The 26,584-nt window shown below is 43.9% G+C and overlaps 2 protein-coding genes across 2 annotated transcripts in view; one reads left to right on the forward strand and one right to left on the reverse strand.

The window, feature by feature from the left end:
* Positions 1-5,338, forward strand: part of syngap1a (synaptic Ras GTPase activating protein 1a) — a 62,243-nt gene extending 56,905 nt beyond the window's left edge. Inside the window, exon 21 of the mRNA XM_063186164.1 lies at positions 5,075-5,338. Coding sequence (XP_063042234.1) covers positions 5,075-5,338 — 264 coding nt within the window. The remainder of the gene's footprint in view (positions 1-5,074) is intronic.
* A 15,186-nt stretch (positions 5,339-20,524) lies between these two features.
* On the reverse strand, positions 20,525-22,911 carry lingo4a (leucine rich repeat and Ig domain containing 4a). Its single transcript, XM_063186165.1, has 2 exons — positions 22,900-22,911; positions 20,525-22,384 (listed from the first exon to the last, which is right to left on the reverse strand). Exons 1-2 carry the CDS (start codon positions 22,909-22,911, stop codon positions 20,525-20,527), a joined length of 1,872 nt encoding a protein of 623 aa, XP_063042235.1.
* Positions 22,912-26,584: the final 3,673 nt, after the last annotated feature.

A 26,584-nucleotide genomic window follows, 5' to 3' on the forward strand; every position in this document is an offset into this window, starting at 1 on the left:
ATCACAACCTTACGTAACTGTTGATTGACTGTATGGTTATTATATGAGGTAGCTTGTTTTCCTTAACGTGTAGTATTCATGTCAAGGAGTAAATGGGACATGCTGGGAAATAGAAATATGAATAGAAAATACCTAGAAATATATTTAGCGGTGTCGTTAGATACTGAATAAGCTACTCGTGTTGAGGCTTCGACCTTTTCTTTCCATGTGATCAGTCAAAAGTGTGTGGGGGGAGTAAATGACTAACGCTCTGTGAAACTGAAGTGTCCTTGAAGAAATGAGAAATGAGAATTCCCCTACATTCTCCTATGGGACGTTCCCCTAGGGACAATTCCCTGTACCTAAATAACCGTAAGTCATCAGTGAAACGAGCGTGATGTAGTAACATAATGACTGCCATTACATACTGTATAATGAATCCCGATAGCCATTCCATGTAAAAGGAAAAAGGCATCATTTTACAGCACATTGACATTTGTGACACTTCCGGCCCTGTAATTTTATATTAATTATTAATTATATATTTTATATTAATAATTTGATATTTTCACAGATACAGTACGTCTGTGTATGTCTACATGTAAGACCAACCACTTATAAAAAACAGACCACCAAAAGGGAGACTTGTATCAAAATCTCTGCTGCCTTTTCTGGACTTCACTGGGTGTATAGGCCTATATAGTATACAGTACAAACAATGTATTACAGTACTACAATGTACTACAGTTTATGTAAGAACAACCGCTTAAAAAAACAGACCGCCAAAAGGGAGGCTTGTATCAAAATCTCAGCTGCCTTTTCTGGACTTCACTGGGTGTGTAGGCCTATATATAGTATACGTACAGTACAAACAATGTACTACAGTTTATGTGTACCGGTAATGAAAAATGACAAACAACAACAGAAGTCCAGCCACGCACAATCCAGGACAACAACAGATATCCAGGTATATGTGTGAACAGGGCCAAGGGCTCAGAGATGAGAGCTGATGTGGCGTCTCTCTCTCCGTGGTGACAGGCGTGAGCAGCAGCGCGTCATCGGACTGGCAAAGCTGCGCTATTTGCAGGTGTATCACTCTGCAGGTGTACTCTATCATACTCCATGCCAATCACATCCAGCTAAAAGTAGGTCAGATCATGATTCACTGGGCTGCACACGCACAGCATGCTAGCTTTAAAATAGCACGCCCTGTTTGTCGATTTCAAAATAACATTCTGGGAAGCGTGTGTCAATTTGAAGGGTCCCGGTTGCCTGTTGAGGTGGTGCGTTACACTTCGCTCCGTTAGACTGTAAGCCCAAAACATTTGTTATCTGGCCAAGCATTTTTTCGTTAATATAAAGCAGCTGCCACATAGACAGTTGCAGACAAGTATGTATTGCACATCTAAAGAACCAACATGCTTCAAAGATATATTTATAGTAGCATTACTGTGGTCTAGTACATTAGCCTACACTGAATTCATGGAATTGCTAGATGCACTATGTTCTGTGCCCTTACTTAAAGGAGAAGTCCAGTTTTTTTAACATTAAGGCCATTTTCTGAGTGGTCTGCAATGTTTTAGAGTCCCCCTCACCGTTTATTTCATGATTGCTGCAGTCTCTGTTATTTGGCTGATTTGGATTTGATCTCAACTAGCTTTAGAATGGCCGTCTATGGGCACCTGCTACTCTGTTCTTAAAATCACCTTTAACATTTGTTTTGAAGAGTATGCAACTCAGCAAGTGTTCAACAGTATTCACTGGTGTTCCTTAGCAATTTTTGTAGCGAAATATGGCATCTGTCATGTTTTATGTGTGTTTTATGTAGCAATTTGTAAATTAAGTTTCACTTTCACTTTCACTTTCTTTCACAAAATGGCAAATAAAAAATGACAGAAGCCAAATTTCGCCTTGAAACTTGTTAGGGACTCCTAGTGAACACCCCTAACCACTTTGTGAGCTGTAGAGTTTCGAAAACAAATGTTAAAGGTGATTTTAAGAACAGAGTTGCAGGTGCTCATAGACGGCCATTCTAAAGCTGGTTGAGATCAAATCCAAATCAGCCAAATAACAGAGACTGCAGCAAACATGAAATAAACGGTGAGGGAGACTCTAAAACATTGCAGACCACTCAGAAAATGGCCTCAATGTTAAAAAAACTGGACCTCCCCTTTAACACACATAAGTAATATTAACGGGATAACAGGGATTTTATCTAGCTCATTTGAAAAAAAATAAAATAATGTGGTCCCTACCTGGTTACCATACCTGACAACGGAAGTTCATTATTATTGTACATGACACTGTTTTCATTTCACAACATGTTTTGTTGATTATTTGAATGAATGTTTGCCCGTCTCTGTAATATTATCTGAGTGTATCCATTTTAAATACGGTACCCAGGTGCATTCTCACTCCTCAAACACAACAGATTTACTACTGAATACAAATCCCAATGTTTCAATTGGTACGGTTACATGACGTTTTTAATTCAGAATTAAATAGTTCTGTCGAGTATACTTTGAGCTTTCATTTACAGGTAATTTCGAATTGTGAAGTGTTTACATGACGTTTTCAAAGCGGAATTAAACTTTATTCAGAATTAAAGTGAGTTCATTCTGAATTAAATGTCTCATGTCATGTAAACGTAGCCAATGTGTAATCAATGCATAGTAGGGCTGAATGTTGGTCCACAATCAAACCATGTCACATTGTTTCGGGAGTGACAATGCACTGAGACGTGTCCATTGCTTTGTTTATTTATTTATTTGGGAAATGGATATATGTTCTGTTGTCGTGACACCTCTGCTGGGTCTGTCGTGACCATCCATGCCATGCAACATTTCCTAAATGGATCAGTCTTGTCCATGAATCCTTATCAGTGTAATTCTGTGATGGTGACTGACATCCATCTGAATCTATCCTTGAGAGGCTAATAACACATGTCTTTTGATAAGGTCTATTTCAAGTGATTGCACTGCATTTATACTTTCATATGCTTGCACTGTGCCAACCTAGAGCTCTGTTACTATGGTTGCAAGAAACGTCTTTTGCCGAAACCGAATGCATGAGGACTTTTATCAGATGTTGACAAAAGGACTAATGCACAGCAGATCATGTGTCTTTATCACTTGTCATTTGGCCAGTAACCAATATAATTCAAATCCATTTTCTTGTACATTTTGTGGCATCGGGCTGTTTTACCATCACACATCTGAAGCAATGAAACACACCATGAAATAAAAGATGCTATATACATGTGTGCACGGACATGAATGTGTATGTCAATCCACCTTCACATTTGAGTCTTTTTTGTTCTTTGTGTCACCAAGAACATCAAAACAAGATTACGACAAGCGACAACAGGAAGTTCTGCCCTAAACACACTAAGCCTGCAGATCACATAAAAACATAAAACATAAAAACCACCCTTATGTATATCGTATTGATACTATATCTTCATCATATGAAGGATTATTGTGGTAGACCGTGAAAAATGATGATGATGATAATAACTCAATCTCCTTGAGTTTGGGGATAAGCAGGTTTTATCACAGGGAAGCAGTCATGACTCTCCCCTCCCTCTCATCTCAAATGCGGTCCTCCTCGGGGCTTTCCTCTTTGCCTCGTTTCTCTATTCCCCTCCTTACGAGCGGGGCACAGTCCACTGTTCAGTAATGGCCTTTTTTTCTTTCTTTTCTTTCTTTCTTTCTTTCTTTCTTTCTTTCTTTCTTTCTTTCTTTCTTTCTTTCTTTTTTCTTTTTTCTTTCTTTTTTTCTCTCTTCTTTTCTTTTACCTTATATATTTTTCCTTTTTTCTTCTCTCCCTCCTTCTTCTCCATCTTTGCCCTTTCGTTTCTCTGGGATTTCTACATACTGTATATATCTATCTATATCTATCTATCTATCTTTCCACCCCCTCATGCCTGTTCTCTCTTCCTCTTTGCTCAACTCCTCTCCATACACCACCTCACATCCCCTTCTCCCTCCCTCCCTCGCCCTTGCTCTCTCTCTCTCTCTCTCTCTCTCTCTCTCTCTCTCTCTCTCTCTCTCTCTCTCTCTCTCTCTCTCTCTCTCTCTCTCTCTCCATATCCATCTATCTATTACCCATTCATTTTAATTCTCTATTCTTCTCTGATTAAACCCCTTGAAAAACATCACCCGCCCCCCACCCACACCCCTCTCCCTCACACACACTCTTGAGGTCTCTTCTTCCTCATCTTCATTGCACATTCAATCTTTTTTGGATCCAACCCCTCTCACTTCACCACCTCACGTGTCCTTGTCTTTCCTCAAACTTTTCTCTCTCTTCTCTATCTCAATATATTTCCATCTCTATCTGAATCTGCTTATGCATCCATCTATTTTTGCCCCCTCATTCCTGTCTCCTCTTCCTTAACCCCTTGAAAACATCTACATCACACACACTCGCTCTAAGTCTCTCTCTCTCTCTCTGTCTCTCTCTCTCTCTCTCTCTCTCTCTCTCTCTCTCTCTCTCTCTCTCTCTCTCTCTCTCTCGTCTTTTTGCCCCTTTCTTTCCTAATCTCAAACACCACCTCACACACTCTCCTCCCCATCCTATACCCATCCCCATCTATAATACCCCCTCTCCCTCCCTCCATCTCCTGTTCCCCCATCCCCTGCTTCCCATCCCACCCCTCTCCTCTCCCCTGCTTCCCATCCCACCCCTCTCCTCTGCTACCCATCCCCATCTGTAACACCCCTCTCCTCTGGTACCCATCCCCATCTGTAACACCCCTCTCCTCTGCTACCCATCCCCATCTGTAACACCCCTCTCCTCTGGTACTCATCCCCCATCTGTAACACCCCTCTCCCCTGCTTCCCATCCCACCCCCCTCCTCTGGTACCCATCCCCCATCTGTAACACCCCTCTCCTCTGGTACCCATCCCCCATCTGTAACACCCCTCTCCCTCCCTCCATCTCCTGTTCCCCCATCCCCTGCTTCCCATCCCACCCCTCTCCTCTCCCCTGCTTCCCATCCCACCCCTCTCCTCTCCTCTGGTACTCATCCCCCATCTGTAACACCCCTCTCCTCTGGTACCCATCCCCCATCTGTGTAACACCCCCTCCTCAGGAAGAGCCATACTCCTCCCTTGGCTCCGTCGTGGACCCCTGCCACGTGCCGGGGGGCACCCCGGGGTCGGGGCCCTCGTCCCTGGGCACGTCCTCTGCCGGCTCCCCCTGGAACAGCGGCGCCCTGCCCCCGCTGCCTCCACGCCTCCTCATCAGCCACAATGGCGGCCTCCCCTCCGCGGCGGCCATCGCCATGAACGCGGTGCGCACAGCTACCTGGAGCACGGACAGAGCGCCCGGCTTCCCTGGGGGACGCGTGGCCTAACCATGGAACTGGAGAGAAAGAAGGAAAGGAAGGAAGAAAGAAAGAAAGCAATAAAGAAAGACTGACAGAAAGGAAAGACGAAAGGAAGAGGCGGAAGGAAAGAAGCTCAAAGACCACAGTGCCCCCTAGCTGTGCTATGTGGAATATCACCTTAAGGCTAGAGACTTGACATGGATTCATGTTCACATACATGTTCACACATAATGTACAGATACTGTATGCATAAAGACGTACATACATACTTCCTACATACATACATACATACATACATACATACATACATACATACATACATACATACATACATACCGTATATACATACAAACATGCATACATACATGCATATATACATACATGCATGCATAGGCCTACGTCGTACATACTTACACATTGACACATCAATGCATTCACACTTGCAATCAGTATTGGAGTAATCTGTTTTGTTTTGTTTATTGTGTTTTTTTTTTAATTGAGTGAGGCACATAGTATAACTAAATTTCATGTTTCAAATGGTCGTCCAAGCCTAGGGGCTTGATACTTGTGTAAAGTCAGAATGGAAATGTTGCATGGCTGATGTTGAATGGTATATGACAGTACATCTAACGAGGTTATGTGAGACAGTTGGGGGCGTCACTTTTCCAATTAGACAAAACCTCATGTACTATCATGAGAGGGATTGCATACATTTCGTAAGCCAAAAGCTAAAAAAAAATGCTGCATGCATGTACAGGCAATTTGTGAGCATGTGCAAGCTTACTGTCTGTGTTTGTGTGTGGGTGGGTGGTGGTTGTGTGAATCTGTGTAGGTGTGATGGGTCGGTTTGTTCAACTAGGTGTGCAACAACACACAGTATGTTTGCCTAAAGTGTGTATTAACATATTTATTATTATTTTTTACATACCGTATCTGAAGTGAAGCCTTTTATTTTTGACCTAATGCCAACATACCTGTACGACCCATGTCATGACGATGTTTGAACCTCATTGGTGCAACTCCAAATCCCAGAATGCCTTGCGCATATTACACACAATTTCATCACACACGCGTGGAGATTAATAATGATGGAAAATGCTATTACGAAATATGATCAATGTGCTTTGGCTGGGGGCCTCGTAGTTGGGTGAAATGTGAGATGAATCGCAAGGGCCCCAAATGTGTTAGAAGACAGGGCCCCGCAAGAAGTGTGGGGGACGGCCCCATAACATCTGCTTGTGCTTAGAGGGCCTAGTCACGCTACTGCAATAGGCTCTGAATGGATCAATGGATTCCCTTGACTACCTTGATGCTCGTTGTGACTGTAGGAAACGGCTTAATGCTCACGATGTCCATTATTTCCCTTTTTGCAGAATGACCTGAATGGACTGCAGTGGTTTAAAAGCTGAGGGCAAACGGTCGGACAGGCGTGACATGGCATGCTCATGGATCGATCGGTTGGAGTTAGGCGGGCCGCCGTGCATGGAACATCGGTAACAGTCTAGTTCTAATTAATGCTGCAGCCGAGTGGAAGCCGGATACTCGGACACAGAATTATCACATGCATACACAGCCACACACACACACATGCTCACTCTAATATCACATGCATACACAGCCACACAGCCACACACACACACACACTTGCTTTAAGTCTCTCTCTCTCTCTCTCTCTCTCTCTCTCTCTCTCTCTCTCTCTCTCTCTGTCACACTCTCTCTGTCACACTCTCTCTCTCTATGCCACTCTCTCTCTCTCTCTCTCTGTCTCTCTCTCTCTCTCTCTCTCTCTCACACACACACACACACACACACACACACACACACACACACACACACACACACACACACACACACACACACACACACAAACACACACACACACACACACATATTTTTAATGGACAGAGTGACACCCTACCCTACCCAGCCCAGCCCCACATCTGAATAATCCCTGCTGCATCCCATCACACAACACATCATCCACTCCAGACAATCACTCCAAGCCAAGGCCATCGGTTAATATGATTGGTGTTGTGGCGGCTGTTGGCTGTTGGTATGGTGAGAGCAGGCAGGGAAGTGCTCCGTTCTGTCACCGTCACCACAGCATTTCACCACTACAGAACAGGACAGGATGATCTCTGTAGTAGAGTAGAGCCACGCGACAGCCTGACTCTCGCCAGACACGTGTAGCTCTGGAAAGCATAGTTGTTAGCAGTTAGCAACTTCGGTAATGCCAATGGGAAAGTGCATTGCAACCAACAAAGTAGCTTACAAAGTTAGCAGCTACGCTTTCCAGAAATGCACCCCAGCTTTGTTAGCTCCACTCACTAGACCTGGGAAGACGTGCATTGGATATCTTCGGACGGCCTGGATTCATCTATGTCTGTCCTTGCTACCAACTAATTCCTTCAAAGCCATTCTCAGTATGTGGTAGAGTCTACAATGCAGTTGTTGTTGTGTGACTCATCCGTGCGAGACCTCATTGTTGTTGAAACTGCAATCGCATCGGCAAGTTCTGGGCCGGAGAGCTTCCCGAACTCTGAAGGACCAGGCCTTTGTGTGCAACTCGTGGAGCCCCCTGGCGGTGGTGTGCGGAACTACACAGGTCTGGAGAGAGCCAGCCCAGTGCCAAGTGGAACTCTGCTCCCACATTGGCCTGCTCAAGAGCCAATGACTGAACTCTTCACGGAAAGAAGCAAGAAGAAGCAACACAGTAAAACAATGTAGTAAATGCAACACTTAGATAGTCAATTTAAGGTCCCACAGCAGTCTGTAATGAACGCAGAATGCTGAATTAACACTTTAACTGCATTCGTTTTACTGGGACGAAGCGAAGCCATCAGAGGATGTTTGTTTGATTGGGACATTTCTCTCACATTATATACAGTACACACACACACACACACACACACACACACACACACACACACACACACACACACACACACACACACACACACACACACACACACACACACACACACACACACACACACACACACACACACACACACACACACACACAGTTAGTATTTCTAAGATCAGTTCATAAACATGCAGTACATACAATTTCAACTTGAAGCTTAAAGGAATGTTTAACTAGAATAACGGTCTCAAACATGGTCCCTCTCTCTCTCACACACACACACACACACACTCTCTCTCTCTCTCTCTCTCTCTCTCTCTCTCTCTCTCTCTCTCTCTCTCTCTCTCTCTCTCTCTCTCTCTCTCTCTCTCTCTCTCTCTCTCTCTCTCTCTCTCTCTCTCATGGGATGTTGAGCCTCTACCCAGACAATCAGCTTTTTTGGTAGTGTAGTCTAGATTATTAACTAATATTAATACAGGAATTCTTAAAAACATTTATGTAACTTAAATGCCATAATATTCTCATATGAAGTGAAGCAATTTGTATAGAGAAGGGAAACTATTTCTAAGGCTTTTGGATTGTCATGGAAAGCACACCCTCACACAGCCTAATGTTTCTAGATCTTAGCATCATTAGTGGAGTTGGTGACAGGCCATGTATTAGGTCACCAACAAAACACGTTTTAATTGAAACATTGAATGCATGTATTATATATCCAATACGAAATGTGTTTACACGAGAAGGGGCTATGAGTCGATCCAAAGTGTTCTAAAGTTTTACACAGGCCAAATTTACAGAGGCCTTTGTTGAATATTGAAAGGGTCATTTTGAAGATATCGTCAACAAAAACATGAAATTAATATCGAGTCTGATTGCCAAAGACAACATTACAGGACTCATGTCGAACAAGAAAAAGCATCGATAACAAATTTCTATCGACTAAGACAACTTTTCACTTCATTAGTGTACATTGTAAACTCACACAAAACCAGGATCGCTAAAGCAAAACCTAATGCAGGACTGCAGATGCACGTATCTTATGTACAGTATGTGGCGATACTTGTGTTTGAGGAGAACACGCAACATGGAGGCAAAAGCACAACTTCTTCGCTCTTTCTTTGTCTTTGTTACTCGTGAGTGCCTGACTTCCCCGTGATTGAAGCACAAAGACTTAACCAGCTCAGGCCCAGGCACAGACAGATTTTCTCTCTCCCTCTATCTCCTTGTATTGCGTTCACCACCCCACCCACCGACTAACAGTGCTATTGTCCATGCACATCTCTGCCATCGGGACATTGGCTCTGCTCTGAGTGTCTCTGCTAAAGCTTTGTTGTCGACACTGCGTATAAGGCTGGCAAAATCATAGTGGAGCCGTGAGTGAGTGTGTGTTTGTGTATGTGTGTGTCTGTGTGGGTGTTGTTGGCTATGGCAGACGTATCTGAGCAGCAGGCTATCTAATCTGTGACATCTTGAGTCAAGAGCTATTTAGTGGAAGAACTTAATCTGCTAGATTTTGAGCACTTTTTTTTCAACATGGAGAACTCAAGTGTGATTTCCCCCGCAGTGTGCCAAATACGGACGTCATGGAAGACAACAAGATTTTTTTAATTTCTTTTCTTTTTGCTACCAGGGGAGAATTTTTTTTATCAAGGAAGATATGCTAGAAATGCTCGGTTTTACAGACATTCAATTTCAAGTGGTTTGCTGCAATAACTGGAACCGATGTTATCTACCTTGCTTTCTTTTGTGATTTTTAAAAAAACGTTTAGTTTTTTTCTTCGCTAGGACTTTGGCGAGCCATTTACCCCCTTGTTTTCTGATCATCTAACTTTCATTTCAGTTCTGTGTGTTTGGGGAACTGAGGTCACTCAGAACAGATCTGGGCTACAGCATTTGACACTCTTGTGTGAATCCGTACCTTTTGGAGTGCACGGAACCAATCCTGAGAGGACCCTGTACACTTTCCATATCTTAGCCGCCATTTGTACATAAACTTTTCATTTCACATTAGTATGATGAATTCAGGTAAATTGGGCCACTTTTTCCCCAATTTACCTGAATTCACCATATTTACCTGTTTGTTTTTAATTTTCTGTCAGTGTTTGGTGTATGCGAGTGTGTGACTAAGCGTGTGTGTGTGTGTGTGTATGTGTGTGTGTGTGTGTGTGTGTGTGTGTGTGTGTGTGTGTGTGTGTGTGTGTGTGTGTGTGTGTGTGTGTGTGTGTGTGTATGTGTGTGTGTGTACATGTACGTGCCTCTAATATGTTTGAACAAAGTGTTTTGTACAATGAATAAATATCCTTTTGTGTAAAGAGGACTTCTACACTAATATAGGATATATTTAAGAGGAATGCATCGATACACCTGAGTGAGTACCTTGGGTGATTTGATACTACGTACGTATATAGTTCCTCATTGGCCATCTGAATGAAGTCCCTAGTTAGCTGATGTGTGTTTTTGTATCGATATTAATCAGGCTAGGAAATTCTCAACATAAAGACATGGATTTCCAGGTAAACAATGTGAATCTGCTATCTTTTCGGCCTGAGGGTCGTCCTTATCTGCATGTATGAATGTATATCGAGCTCTGCTGCAAGGCTACATACAGTACCCCATACATCTGCACCTGCTCAGTCTATACCGCATCTCAACACCTCCTTCTCTGACTGCCTCTCTATTTTGCTTAGTGTGTCTCTCCCTCCCTCCTCTCTCTCTATATCATAATTTCCCTTGATCTCTCTCTTTCTGCTTCAATGTGTCTCCTCCTACACCTCTCTCTCCCCTTCTCTCTCTCTCTCTCTCTCTCTCTCTCTCTCTCTCTCTCTCTCTCTCTCTCTCTCTCTCTCTCTCTCTCTCTCTCTCTCTCTCTCTCTCTCTCTCTCTCCCTTCAACCCTACTACCGCCACCATTACCAGCATATTACAGTAAGCTGCTCTCTCACAAATCTGCCTCTCCATATGACACATTTCACATTGTATCAGCAAAGATTAACTTTTCTAGACTATCCCACAATAGCAGCGCATTATAAACATGACGATACCAAGTGCCACCAGAGCTGACAGTGTCAGCACAGCATTAGTAAAAGCAAGTTGGCAAAGTGACATTAGTGCATTATGCTGTGTGTATGTATGTTTTTGCGTTTATATTTACTTTTTTTAGTTGTAAAAGGGTGGTATATTTGAACTGTGGGCGGCTTTTGTGTTTTCTTCCCTCTCTCTCTTTGAGAACTCAAATGCTCTTTCCATCAGAGGTTAACGTCCCAGCTTCAGAAAATAAAATAAAATCCCTGCCAGGTGCTGTATGCCCCTCGCCTGTGCGCCCACCACAAATCATTTCAGTGCTTAAAATAATGTTTTTTTTCATACATTTTCATAAAGCTTTCTAAAGTCTACACATTAAAAGTCGGAAACAATTTAAAATGCCTGTGAATCAGCATGAGTGGTACAAATGGTACATGAGTGGTACAAATATCATGTGTGGGGAAAATGGTCGATGTGTAGAAATTACTTCCATTTGGATGGTTCCATAGACTTGATAATTTCTCCCTCATCATGCCATAATATGTCGTCTACTTCTAACCGGGCGAATAGACCAAGAGCGACGCGATTGAAGCGACAGAGAACAGCTTCTGTGCAGCAAGAGCGATACGAGGGATTGAAGCGACTAGAGTATGTCTGTTACAAGCAGAAGGCAAAGCATTCCAACATTCCCATTGGCTATGGTCACTGACCTCTATACAGTCATTGGCTGCCGTGGCTGGTCGCTGAACCGCGTCATAGCTCATTAGCATAACATAGGCAGGAGTTCAACTACAAACTGTCGCTCTTGTCGCGCGAATCGCCTCTTGTCTCCACAATCGCTCTTGTCGCGTGACTCAATACAAAGTCAATTACTTCCGTCCCTCGCCTCGCTCTTGTCGCGCTTGGTCTATTCACCCGGTAACTATGAAGAGTAGAGACAAAGCCCCCATTATGTTTTTACTGGGCATTATGACACAACGTCAAAGCTCTGTTTTTTTGTTTATTTATTTACAGCACTTAGCCAGTTTGATTTGATTTTCATCTTTTGCTATATTTATGCATATAAATGGTTGGTTGACGGGTTATTGCAAATATTGTTTATATTATGTATAATTAAAGACTTCTTTGATTGCGCCCAGCGCTATCCTATGTATTATAATTCTTGTTGTTATAGTGGATAGTTCAAGTTGAAAATTAGATGGTATTATGTTTTTTCTTTTCTTTTGACCTTGCTTTCCATGCAACACTGGATTCCTACAGCACTGGGGCAGCTCCGCGTCTCCTGTTGTATTGTGGCTAAGTGGCTAGCTGGGCGATCTGCTCAATGGCTCTGTTTTATCTATAATAAGATCAATCGGTGGTCCAGGGTGTTGAGGTAATGTAAGGTCAATTCTGTGCCCTGCATAAGGGGTCTTACACACCAGGGCGATAAAGCGTTGCGGAACGGCCGCGTTTTTTACCAGCGTCGGTGAAAATACATTGAAACATATCTGTCCTTACACACCAACCGGCAGTAGTCGAGCATCAGCGGCGTGGGAGCCGGCGCCGCGCTGCGCCGCATTTGGAAAATAGAACTCAAGCGTATTTTTCACGCCGGCGACCGGCGGTGTCTCATTCAAATGAATGGCAAAGTAGCATGCTAGCTTTGGCTGTGGGGAGGGTTTTGAACAGGACTGGCCGCGCACGCCGACGCTGTCAGTGTGAAAGGCAGAGAAAAACACACCGGCCGAAACTAAGCAGAAAGACCGCGTTCGTCCCGCGACCGTTCCGTTCGGCTTTGGTATGTTTTGCGCCTAAGGGGAGGGTATTCCACAGGAAATTGCATCTCTTCAGTCAGATAAGAGATCCAGCCAGCCAGTGCTTACTGCTATCCTGGCTCTCTATCCCACTGGTGACCAAGGTGGTGCGGTACCCAATGCTAATGCTAATGCCAATGCTAATGCTAAGCCCCTTCTCTACCCTGTAGGCCTACAGCAGTGTGGGACATTCCCGTTTAGTGGCCTGTCCTGTCCTACCCGTATACCCAGTGAGCTAACACTTTAATCACTGGAAGTGATTCCCATTTTGTAATTGTGACTGCACAGTGCACAGAACGAATTTCAGTCCCTGCATTTAAAATACCATACATGAGTAGGGGGGGGGAGCAGTGTGTGGGGCCTTAGCCCCCCCAAAGCCCATAACTGCCCCAATCAGCCATGACTAAGCCATACACATGTTGCTCTGTCCTTTCTCAAGTGTCTTATCAATATGGTGTGTAAATTTATATTTACAAACATACATAATATATGTGTATATATGCCTTTATGTGAGAGATTGAGTATTATTATTATATAAAATGATGTTGATGAGACTATAATTATTATGAAGATTTACTTTTAAATGTTTATCATAATTGTAATAATAAAAATATTTACCTATGTATACACATTATTATGATGATATTGATTTTGACTGACTATTTGATGGTTGATCATGTGTTGATTTTTTTTTCTTTCTGCTTTCTTTGTGAACATGGAGAAATGTACATTTTACAAAGGGCCATGTTCTGAAAAATGTAAATAAACTGATACAATCATCTATGGGAATCCTGAAGTGTGGACAATACTTATATTACTAGATATTAATGGACTTGTCATAAAAAAACAGGGGATAATGCAGGTTAATAGTTAACATTGTTCCATAAAATAGTAAGAGTAGGCTATACTCTCTTTTTAGGCCATGACATGATTTAAGCCTACTTTTGGTTGAGTACAAGAATTTAGCAATATTAACGGACAATTTTTGTTTGGCGTTTGCAATAATGGGGGCTGGGGGTAGCGAAATGGTGTGTGCAAAAGGGGGTCCTAGCAGAGGAAGTTTGGGAAGCACTGAGTTACAGGTAGCTACAGCGTACCAACCCATGTAACAATATGCAACATTTTGTACTTGCAAGTTAACTTAGAGCAGTGGTTCTCAACCTTTTTGGAACAAACGCCCCCTTGACCTCATTATAAGCCTCCCAACGCCTTCTTGACCTCATCATAAGACTGTCAATGCCCTGCTTAGCATTACAAAATTAAATGGGACTATGCCCCCAAATGGCAACTACGCACCACCCCCTCTCGGATGTATCCTTCTCGATGCCCCCCTAGAGCTCCCCAACGTCCCCTGGGGGGGCTGTCATTTACTCTCAATGGGGGCTGTACCGCCCACGTTGAGAAACACTACCTTAGAGTTAGGGTTAGGTACGCAGAGTGTTAACATTACATGTTGATGATACATATGGACACTGTGAAATAAATTATTAACGAAGCAAAAATGTGAATAACTGATTGAGATGGCTTGTCTTGTGCAATGCGCTAGAAATGTGCTGACGTCCGCAAGCTAAATCGGAGTATATCCACCAGCTGCCTCTCCTCCTGGCCCCGAGACAGGGTCAAGTCGACGCAACAGGAAGGGACGTCATGGGTGCAGGGCCGGGTTAAGATGACCTGGGCCCCCTAGGCCACAGGTTGCTGTGGGCCCCGCGGAGGCAAATTTTGCAACAGATTTACATAAACAGTGTTGTAATTACAAAATAGGGATTAAGAATGACATGTTTACTAACTGTACTGAACAAAAAAGATGTACTTTTGAATATTGCATCTTTTTTTCTTTTTTCACTTTTGGTTAATCAGGGGCCCCCTGGCAGGTGGGGGCCCTTAGGCTGCAGCCATATCTAGCCTGTGCATTAATCCGTCCCTGCGTGGGTGCATTAATCTGCCCTGGAGGAGGGTAGTGCAGCCAAGACGAGGCAAGAACAAAAAATATATACAAATATTTTAGGAAAAGAGAAGAGAGGACAGTTAACACTGTTTGAACCTTCTGTGGTTGCAAAAAGGCATTACTACAGGGTGTCCCAAGAAAATATATGCACACTTTAAATCTGTACGTAATTAAAATGTATGTAATTTTGAAAGTGATGAATTTACAGACATCTGTTTCAGTTTTTGGTCACCAAACTTATTCTCAAACAGACTAGTGAAAGATGCACTGTCTAAGATGGTGGACAATGGAGATGATCCCCCTTTTCAAGAATGAAAAGTGCAATTTTCCCAGCCATAATGAATACTTAGAATTTGACGGTGGTGGTACAGTAACTGTTCATGAAAAGGGTAGCATTTGTGAATGGGCAACATGAATTCTGGTAAGAAACGTATGTGGTGCCGTCCTTCAAAGCAACTTACAACTCCAGGGTCTTTACTAGCAATTCTCAGAACTGACAAACGCATTGACCTTTCTTTCCTTTTTTCCATCTCAAAAATAAATAAATATATCACAACCCTGAGAGCCGTTAATACAAATGTAAGGCAGTTTCAGAAACTACATTTGAATGAACGGTCACATGCATCTGAAAAAGAGCAGGCCAGACTGGTAATCTTTCCATTTGACATGTACGTTGTTTGGGACTTAATGGTTAAGCCCCTCTCTTTAAGGAATCGTGTGTGTGTGTGTGTGTGTGTGTGTGTGTGTGTGTGTGTGTGTGTGTGTGTGTGTGTGTGTGTGTGTGTGTGTGTGTGTGTGTGTGTGTGTGTGTGTGTGTGTGTGTGTGTGTGTGTGTGTGTGTGTGTGTGTGTGTGAGCCGGTGTGTGTGTGTGTGTGTGTCTGTGTGAGCGTGTGTGTGTGTGTGTGTGTGTGTGTGTGCGTGTGCGTGTGCGTGTGTGTGTGTGTGTGTGTTTTCCCTACTTCTCTACATCTCCATTATCAAAAGAGGATTTGGTTAAAAGCTTTGCGCTAGTGGTGGTGGGGTGAATGCATATGCACTAGCTGCCCAAAGCAATCACATCAGAATGTAAAGTTCATCCGTACAAAGTGACAGTGCGAGAATGTGGTCCGAATACAGGAATGCCTGACTGACCACTCCAGCAGAATCAGAACATCATGCTTCGGCCTGCCCTGTAGCTTCCAGAACGAGCATCATGCATCAGCATATAGCTTCCGGAATGAAGCAGTTTGTTGATGCACACGTGCACACTGATGCTTCTCTGGGACACGGGGAAGGGGAAGGGTCATGGACCATTTTATAGTCCGGGTTTTTTAAGTTCACTTGAGTTTACTACTGAAATCTGTGTGTGGATTATTGGTAAACTATAAATAGGTATTGTAGAACGTGTCTCCTTTAAATTAAACTAAAAACATCAAGAAAGAAAGAATGAAAGCATGAACTGTTTTGCTGATACATTCTCAGACATTCATTTAGCTACTACAGTTAGCTACACATTACACTCAATGCACCTGCATTATGTTATGTGCTGTGATTTGACATTAAATCAATTGTCCATTCCCCAACTTTCCAACTGAAATTTCAGGGGTGGGGTGGGGTGGGATGGGGGGTGGGGGGGCTACTCTTCAATAGGCATGGATCTGGCAGGCAATATCCAAAAAACATAAAGATGGGTTCCCTCAGGACATCCCCAAACACTTTTCTAAAGTACAGCACTGTACATAGGATCTTTGGTAGGCCTATGTTCACCAATAATAATGTGATATCAAATCCACACTGTTATGTCTTCACTGCCGACTAGAGTGGTTGTCAGATCAGCTCTATTGTTGTGTATATCATATTAGCTAGTATCTAATCAGAAGTTTGCTGGACCCTGCAATTTAGTACTTCCATGAAAACAGATAAACAGAAATGTGGCAATGTAGCCGCTCTCTCTCTCACACACACACACACACACACACACACACACACACACACACACACACACACACACACACACACACACACACACACACACACACACACACACACACACACTTCAGAGAAATGAGATCATGAAGGCTTTTGAAGACTTGTGATTAAATTTTGTCTCTCCTGCGCGATGACAATGCCAGTCAGGGACCCAAACGACTAAAGGACAATAGAGGTTATGGGATTTGAGTTTAACGCAATGAGATTGTGTGTGTGTGTGTGTGTGTGTGTGTGTGTGTGTGTGTGTGTGTGTGTGTCTGTGAGTGTGTGTGTGTGTGTGTGTGTGTGTGTGTGTGCGTGCGTGCGTGTGTGTGTGTGTGTGAGAAAGAGAGAGAATGTGTGTGTGTGTGTGTGTGTGTGTGTGTGTGTGTGTGTGTGTGTGTGTGTGTGTGTGTGTGTGTGTGTGTGTGTGTGTGTCTGTGTGTCTGTGAGTGTGTGTGTGAGAGAGAGAATGTGTGTGCGCGTGTGTGTGTGTGTGACATCGACACCACTGGTGCAAAAGGGGGCAGATCTGAGAGGAAATCTGTCAGTGGAATAGAGGAGAGTAGTAGCGTTGACTCAGTGCCAGTTATTGTATAATTTAAGCCGGCCCTCCGAGTACAGCACTACCACTGTAGCCTGATTATCATCGACTTTCAAATCTCTTCGAGAATTGGTCTGACCAAGAGCATAACAGTTAACATTTCCCAAACCGCATGATTGACAAGTCTCCCTTGCTTTGCTAATGGTTGTTTGCTTGCCGACAAAGTGAGAGGAGGTCCCGTTTTTTTTCGGGAGCTTAGAAAGTACTTGCATTGCTCTTGAACTGACTAGTGGCAACGCTGAAGGTGTTGTGTCACTAGGCGGGCACTGCCTGGCTACTACCATTGCATCCCCTGCTCAGTTTTGTAATCAAATAAAATTATTTTTCTTTGCATGCCATACGTTTTAATATATTATGACTTGGTCATTGACAATCTGGTACCAGCAACCTTATAACAACAGTCATGTCCATTCAGGGGTCGTGTCAGGTTAACCCTTTAAGACATGGGCCCTGTTTTAAATCAGTTGTTAACAAAATGACAATGACTAAGTCGTAAAGGCCCTGTGTAAAGTCATAGTCCTAGTCATTGTCATAGTCTTTGTCATAGTCTTTTCAACAACTGTTACAGCATTCCACTGTCAGAATCGGCATGCATCATGAGGCTATACAGCACTATGCAACATGTTCAAATGAAATATTCAAATTCATGAAATATTCACATTCATGCAAATGAAGACTCTAGTCTGCAGTCTGTGGGCAGAAATGCAATCTTGCAAAATACGGCCTTCCAGGTCGCATCACAAAGCCTTGAACATTGTGAGCAGTGATGGGCAACCTGGATTAACCAGTAAGGCTACAATCCAGTGGCACATATTCCAAATGGCCTATTCTTACCTGTCCAATTGTTATTTGTATGCTTTTGCAAAGCTATATCGTAACAATCATGCTAATAAAACACAACACGAGTTTTCATTTGATTTCGGAACTCTAATGAATTGAAATGGCAGATTAAGATCAGACCATCCCCCACCCTCCGTGGAGACAGATTCCTCTTAGCTTTCGCCAGACTGTTTGACGGAGGCTACTTCAGTTCCACAAATGTGGACAGCAGTCCTTAAGAGCAACTCTACGAACGATCGTAAAGACTGTGCACGCGTGCTCACGTACGTGTGTCTTTGGGAAGCAGGCGTAGACAATCTAAGAACGTGCAGAGAATCAATCATAAAGGATGCACGTAAGGCTACGAAGCACTGTTAATGGGAAACACAGCCCTGGTGGAATGATCACCTGCTTGAATTGGACAGGTAAAAACATGTCATTTGGAAACTGTGGCACTGGAGTGTAACTAATGAATCTAGGGTGCCCATCACTTATTGTGAGAGTAGTATATTAGCCTACACATATAAATTTCATACAAACAGAAGGGAGACAAAGTTGCTGTTTGTGAGAAACAATGAGAAAAATATTCAAATTTAGAAATGTTAAGAACCTCAGGACAGAGAGCGACAACGTGTACAGTATGGAATTAAATCATTTTAACTTTACTTTATTTTGGCAGTTTAAAAGTGTTGGAATGTGCAGAATCTTCAGCAATACAGTACCATAGCAGTATGCAATTTACAGTTAGTGTTACTATTGTGCAACCATTGAAAACGTTTGTGGATAGTTGTGGGGCAATCCTGCAGTGATAAAAAAGGGGTTCAGGACATGCAATAGAGACGTTTGGTAGGCTATGTGATAGTAGGACTGTAATTAGTGTTGCAAAGAAAACCATAAACGTGCAGAACAGGGTGTAATATCGCACAATTATTGCCGGTATTCTTTACACATCATCAGCAGTACAAAAAGAAAAATGTTCTTTTTTTTCTCAATAAAAGCTTCTTGTAATGCTTCATCATAATTGTATCACAGGATGTCAGACAGTGGGCAAATAAATCCATTGCTCACAAAAAAATGTAATTCATTGTTTATTCATACCACTGTTGCTACAGACTGTTGTGCAACTTCTTCAACGTTACGTGATTGCGAATACAAAAAAATCCAGCTCTTTTCCAGTGGAGTCGATTTGGTCTCAACAGCAACATGAATAAAAAAGAAAAAAGGAAGAAATATGTGTACACGTGTACACGTGACAACTTCATTCAGAAAAAACATGAATGACACTTCCCAGTCCCAGTCCAGCTTTAGCATGGGGCCACTCCCCCATCATATATAGCCTACACTCCTGGGATTGTAATCCCAGATTTAATCCTGTCTATCAGCGGCTGTGGAAGTGCACGTCTGCACAATAAAGCCCTCAGGGGGGGGCAAAATAGACGGACACTAAACCCCCCCCTCCCTCCAATGGCTGCCCAGTTGCAAAAGTTGCCCTCCAATCAGAATTCTTCTTCTTCGCCAGGGTCACGTGACGGCCAAAGCTATCTTTTATCCTCCCCATCTCCGCCATAATCAGAGGCAAAACAGGGTTTTTTTTGTGTGTTTGTTTGTTTGTTTGTTTTTTCTCAAACAACTTTTTTTTCCTTACTGATGGCTGAGCCTTTTACATTTCGGCCCAGCCATATGTAGGCTTGCGTAGGCTTAATTCATGACAACAACAACCAGTGTAGTTCACTCACTCCTACTGTATAGGCTTACAGGCACGGACGGCCATGAATGAACATCACAGCCCACGCAAACTACTGTGGTCTTATAAGACTTGAGTGGTAACCAGCCACCAGTAGTGTCATGCCACAGGCTGAGCTCTCTTCCTGTGTGTCTAGTCTAATCTAATCAATGTCTGATCATACCCAGCCTCTTCCAGGAAACGTAAAGCTTGACGTTGCAGAACTGTCCTTAGCTTCCTACGGTACGGTCCCGCAGAATTAACATCAGAAGCTCAGGACAATTAACCATAGGTACAAAGTATATTATATTATATTATATTGTATTATATTATATTATATTATATTATTTTTTTTCTCATGAATATCTGACTAGAAACAAAGTTGTTATTTGATGGATAAGGGGTCTGTTTGGCAGTCTTACAAAAAGAACATCTAAAAAGTAAACAAAAGTAAAAAAAAAACAACAACAAAAAAAACAACTAATTTCCTTAAATGAGCTTCATGGTAAACTTGCTGGGCTCTGTTGAGGTGCCACCGCCACCACCAGTCGAGCGGGGCACATAGTCGATGTGGGCCGTGTGCTTGATCTGGCCTTTGCTCTGGCTCCAGAGGAAGACTAGGACAAAACAGATGGCAACGGAGCCTAGGAAAGACAGGAAACCCATCGTCACGGCAATGAACAGCGTCTTTGTGTCAAAGGGGTACGGTTTTGTGTTCTGCGAGGAGCCGTTGACGGTGGTCGTTGGTGAGGTCACCAGATTCCACCCGTCCAGGAAGTAGGAGGCCGAGCGGTTGCGGCCCGCCGGCAGCCCACGTACTCGCAAGGACACAGGAAAGGTGTCATTTCCTGCTGCGTTGGACGCTATGCACAGGTAGGTGCCCGCGTCGTGCACCTGGGCGTAACGCACCTCCAGAGAACCGTCCGGAAGGATTCGTATCCTGCCCGTCGGGGAGAGCCGGGTGCGTTTCGGGCCCAGCCACACGATGGAGGGCACGGGGTCGCCGTTGGCCTTGCACACCAGCGGCACCGTGTGCCCTTCCTCCACGCGAATCTCCTGCGGCCTGCGGCTGACGATCCGAGGGGGCCGGCAGGTGAACAGTCCGGGCATCTCGGACTCGGCGAAGTCCTGAAACGTCCTGCCTTGCACCTGCAATGGGGTGTAGCAGGTCGGGGGCGCACCGTCGAAGCTCAAGCGAAGCCTGCGACGCATCACCCACAGCAGGCGACAGTCGCACGCCAGCGGGTTGTCGTCCAGTCTCAGCACCTCCAGGTTCCCCACAGAGTGGAAAACGCCCTCCTCCAGCGTCACGAGCTCGTTGGACGAGACGTTGAGGAGACGCAGGTACGCCAGCCCGTGGAAGGCCTGCAGCTCCACCTGGAAGAGGCTCGCTCCGACCAGATACAGCTCCTGCAACCTCAGAAGGTCCCCCAGCAAGTTCCCCTGCACCGAGCCAATGGGGTTGTAGGAGAGGTCCAGGTAGCGCAGATAGACCAGGTGGTGGAGTGCCGTGTAGGGAAACATGCTGAGATTACAGTGGCTGAGGGTCAAAGAGGTTAAGTTCAGGCCCAATAGGCTGTTCCCCGCCAGGGACTCCAACCAGGGGCAGTGCGACACCACCAGCTCCCTCAGACGACCCAGCCGCTGGAAGGCATTGTTGGGTAGCAAGGTGATGGCCAGCCTCTTCAGACGCAGCTTCACCAGACCTCCCAGCTGTGACAGCGCCTCCGTTGGTGTGCGGGTGAGATTGCAGCGGTTGATGTTGAGCTCCTGGAGGTTGGACAGCCCCACAAACGCCTTCTGGGAGATGAACAGAAGGTCGTTCTCGGCAAGCTCCATGCGCTGGAGCCGCGCCAGGTCCCGGAAGGTGTAATCCAGGAAGACGATGATCTCGTTCTCGCTGAGGTCCAGCAGGCGGAGGTTGGACAGCCCTGAGAAGACCCCCACGGTGATGAGCTTCAGCCGGTTGCGACACAAGCGCAACGTGAGCAAGTTCTGGAGGCCCAGAAAAGCCTCGACCTCGATCGACGACAGGAAATTGTCGCTCAGGTCCAGCTCCCTCAGTTGACCCAGCCCAGAGAACTGCCGTCGGCCCAAGGCCTTCAGACGGTTGCGGGAAAGATCGAGGCGTTGGGTGTCCCCGGAAATGCCCTCCTGTGGCACGGACGACAGGCGGCGACTGGAGCAGTTGGCCATCAGCGCTTCAGCGTAGCACTCGCAACGCTGGGGACAGGGCCACAGGGAGTCAGCCGAGGACGCTAGACCCACCGCCACCACCCATAGGAGAAGCAGACCTCGCCAGCATAGCGCCCACAGGAAAGCACCCTCCACACACATCTGGGGACCTGCCTGGGCAAGGTACATTACAGGGAAAGGGGAGACAGAGTAACACAGTAAGGCAAGTGTGACAATAAGCAGTAGGACAGTGAGGCAAGGCAAGGTAAGAGGGGACTTGATTGTGGAGATGCGGTCAAAAAAGTACACATTTAAATGACTTAGAATCACTTAAGTAATGAATGTGGAACCACAATGAAGTTTATTTTTCTGATACAGTCATGACTCAGGCCCAAGGTCCAAGAGATGAAAGGTGTTCTATTCTGTCATATTAACCCCTTTGTGCAGAGCCTATGTTATAACCTTAAAGTCCTCAAAACTGTTTCAGATTCAGAACAGATTCAGTAAAAATCCTGCCACAAATTTGATCCAACCAGCTTTAATTCAGACAGGAAAGGTGAAGTCATCTGTATTTGAAGGGAAATGTGGCAGAGCTTTTACTTTCTGAACTCTGATTGACACTGGGACTATGAGCCTATCATCCAGTTGTTCAAATGAAACCTGAAAGTCTACAATTTATCCTCTCTCACCTTTTCATGCATTGTCTCTTTTCTATGGCATGTTGTGTATGTACTTGTACTCTTTCATGGCTATCTACAGGGGTTGGACAAAATAATGGAAACACCTTTTTGCAATGCACACAACGTTATGGGTGACAGTCTCCTCTCGCATCCACAGTTAATCCTGTTGGATGTGGTTCATCCTTCTTGGTGGTATGCAGACATTATCTTGGATACTGTTCTTGATACATCACAAAGACTTGCTGTCTCTTTAAAAGATGCAACAGTTACACGTGGACCAAGAAAATCTCCTTTTTGAACTCTGATATGTCACCCATAAAGTTGTGTGCATTGCAAGATTTTGAGCAAAACTGTGCTCTTAACCTCCTAACTGAACCTTCACACTTAACTTTACTGGTGCAATGTGCAATTAAGGAAGATTGGCCAACAGGCTGGTCCACTTGAGCCATGAAACTTCCTACTCTAAAATGACAGGTGTTTCCATTATTTTGCCCAACCCCTGTACTGCACTAGCCTATTGCTTGAGCTGGCCCGGTCCTGGGGTAGACTCTATGGCATGCTGTGTATGTATGTGTGTGTACTCTACATAACCCTGTGCTAATGTACTTAAACAAACTAACCTGACTTAGCATCTGCACTTGTTGTTCTGTATATTTCCTATTCACTTTGTATCTACTAATGTTGTTGCCTATTTTTATGTCCTATATTGTAAGTTGCTTTGGTTAAAAAGCATCTTCCAAATACAATGCAATGTAATGTCTCTTTCCTGTCGTTTCATTGACACCATTGCTGACTTCATGTTTTCAAAAAGTATTTCCTGACACTACTGTAGTGATTTGCGGGAAGTGATTTCGAGCCAAACCACTGTAGTACACGCAGACCCAGAGAGAGAGGAACTCAATGGCCACTGCATTAGACGTGATTAATCCCATGTCGCATTAGAAGTTCTGAAGCAAAGAGCACACCATCACCCTCCATCATCCATCACACTGAGTGACAGTCAGCGGTCTGGCTTACTACTTAGCCCAATTGTCAGAGATAGACGCAACGCAAGCAAATCCAATGTCTGGGTGAGAAAAGCAATAATGGTGGGCTGTTTGTCCTCAGACAATTGACCATCTCTACTGTGCAGAATAGTAGTAGGCTTTCTTTAAATGTGTTACATAAATGACTTCCGTAACTGCAAATCCAAAGTCTGAGTGAGAAAAAAAAAACAATATCGTCAGGCCATTGACATCTCTATTATGTAGGCTTTCCTTTCTTAAGCATATTACATAAGTGTTTTATGTTGTTCCGTAATTGGCATGATATCTGTATCTGTAAAAAAAACGCCTGGGTGAGAAAAAAATCAGCAGCACTTCACAATAACCTTCCGCTATAAATGGTTAACAAATAGTTAACAAATAGTTTACTGCACATTTTATAGTTGTAATACATTAAGTACAAATGTCTTAATAGTGGTCTGTGTCTTTATCCTCAGGCCATTGGCATACTTCCTGTACATAATAATTATGTATCATTACATTTACTATTATGTAATTACGTAATTGTTACGTAAATGTTTTATGAAGTTTAGCATAATGGCCTGACTTCCGTATAATTATGGTGTTTTACGTAAGACAATGGTGTGAATTGAAGAGACTTACGTACCAACTGGCCGCGTGGCTGCAGTTTCTCATAACCAACGGTGTTCCATGTGCACCAGTCAAACCAGTCTAACCCGTAACAAACCTGCAAAAATGTAAACCATATGTTAGCAGGTAGCACTTGCAAACATTTAATTACATTACTTTGATGTGTCAGGATGTCTTAATGTGTCATGGCATGGCATACACATTTGCTGTTATCAGTATGACCATGACTAAGTCGTATGTACAAATTGAATTACTAAAGGCTCTGTATAATTAAGTGTAGTACCCCTCGTAGTTAAGTCTTTTCGATGGCTATTACAGCATACCACTGGTGAAACGGTGCACAATATGAGGCTACCGAAGCAAAGAACCTTGAATAAACTTGAATGAACTGTGTACTATGTGAAGTATTTGAAAATATTTAATCCCAATGAGGCAAGGTTTTTATGAACAATTGAAGAGAAAAAATATATTGGCGGGAGGGGGGAATCTCTAAACACCGTAGCCTCTTACTGCAGATGGGGTCGCCGGCGGGCCTATTCACTCAACTATACTACATCATAACAACATTGCTATGACAGCACAGAGAGCCTTAAGTGGCAGATTAAGACATAGCTATTACAGTTTTTGATGACAGTAAGGTTATAACATAGTCTCTGCCCTCAGGGGTTAAGGTAAGCCCTGACCCCATCTCACCTACACACTCATCCTCAGTGTCTGGCTTAAGCAGCTCTAGCAGCAGGGCTGTAGTACTTGAGTCCGGACTCAAGTTTGTTTTTTTATGGACTTGGACCTTGCTTGGACTCGGACATTGGTCTTGCCAAATTGAGCTTTTGGACTCGACCGGGTCTGTCTTTATTTTATTTAGAACATTGGCAACCATAAATTCTAGAGTGGAGCTTGAAATCCAACAACATACAAGTTTGTCTTCACATCCATGGCATATGGTTACCTTCAAACATCCGCTTTATTGTTATTCATCCTTTTCATTGTTTAAAACTGACCGAAATGTGACTCGTACTTGACTTGGACTCGAATGTTTTTGGACTCGGTCTTGTCTCAGACTCAAACCTCTTTGAAAACTCGGACTTGTCTCGGACTTGACTATTCTGGTCTTGGACTCTACAAAGGTGGACTTGACTACAGCCCTGTCTAGCACCACAGAGTCTTTCACAGCTCTCATCTCTCATCTTGTCAGCACCAACAGGTTAGGATGAAAGCTTTCTGAGAAAGATTTTGTCCTTTCACAAAGCCGTCCGAGAACTGAGCAGGATTGACTTGGACTCAAACTCAGTGTAGTGGTAGTGGTATTCATCCAGTCGGCTCCTCTGGCCCGCACATTAAACTGCATTGTTTTCCCCTCCAAGTGCTTGTGCGGTTCAATCACTGACAGTCATTTGGCATATTGATTAGCCAATGTGGGGGAAAACAATCAATTTCATGGGCGGGCCCAGAGTTGCCGACTGGGTCTATGCGAATCTCAAAGTGAACCTGATGAATGGGTCCTGAAATGCATGGTTCACTAAAATAAATTAATCATGTAGCATGTGTTAGCCTCTTTGTGCAGATGAAGAGTTCAGATGCAAAACCCCCTAAGTGCCATTTCAGGAAATAATCTTAATTCATTTTTATTTAATACAAAGCTATCAAAATTGCATATGTTTTTATTTTATTTATGTAATATAACTATTTATATGTATTATCAAATACATGAATGTAAACCAAACCAACAACGGGGTTCTCTAAAAGAAGTGCAGGTCTTCAGAAATGGAGTTAGGGGGTTTTGCATCTGAACTCTTCAGATGGACCCACTGGCCCATTCACACTTTGCTGAAAACACTCAGCTACATCCAGGGAAGCTGATAAGGAGGGGCAAATGGGGTCAGTTGTCCCGTGCCCAGGCGGAAAGAGGGCCCAGAAATGGGTTTTCATTGCATTGTATGAATTGGGCGGGGGGCCTCTTTCAGATGACTTTGCCCTGGGACCAGCAAAAGCTGTCAGCGGCCCAGGCTACATCATAACAACATTGCTATGACATTATTGAAAGCGTCAAGTGACAGATT

The sequence above is a fragment of the Engraulis encrasicolus genome, chromosome 20 (assembly GCF_034702125.1).
Source record: "Engraulis encrasicolus isolate BLACKSEA-1 chromosome 20, IST_EnEncr_1.0, whole genome shotgun sequence".
Lineage (NCBI taxonomy): Eukaryota > Metazoa > Chordata > Actinopteri > Clupeiformes > Engraulidae > Engraulis > Engraulis encrasicolus.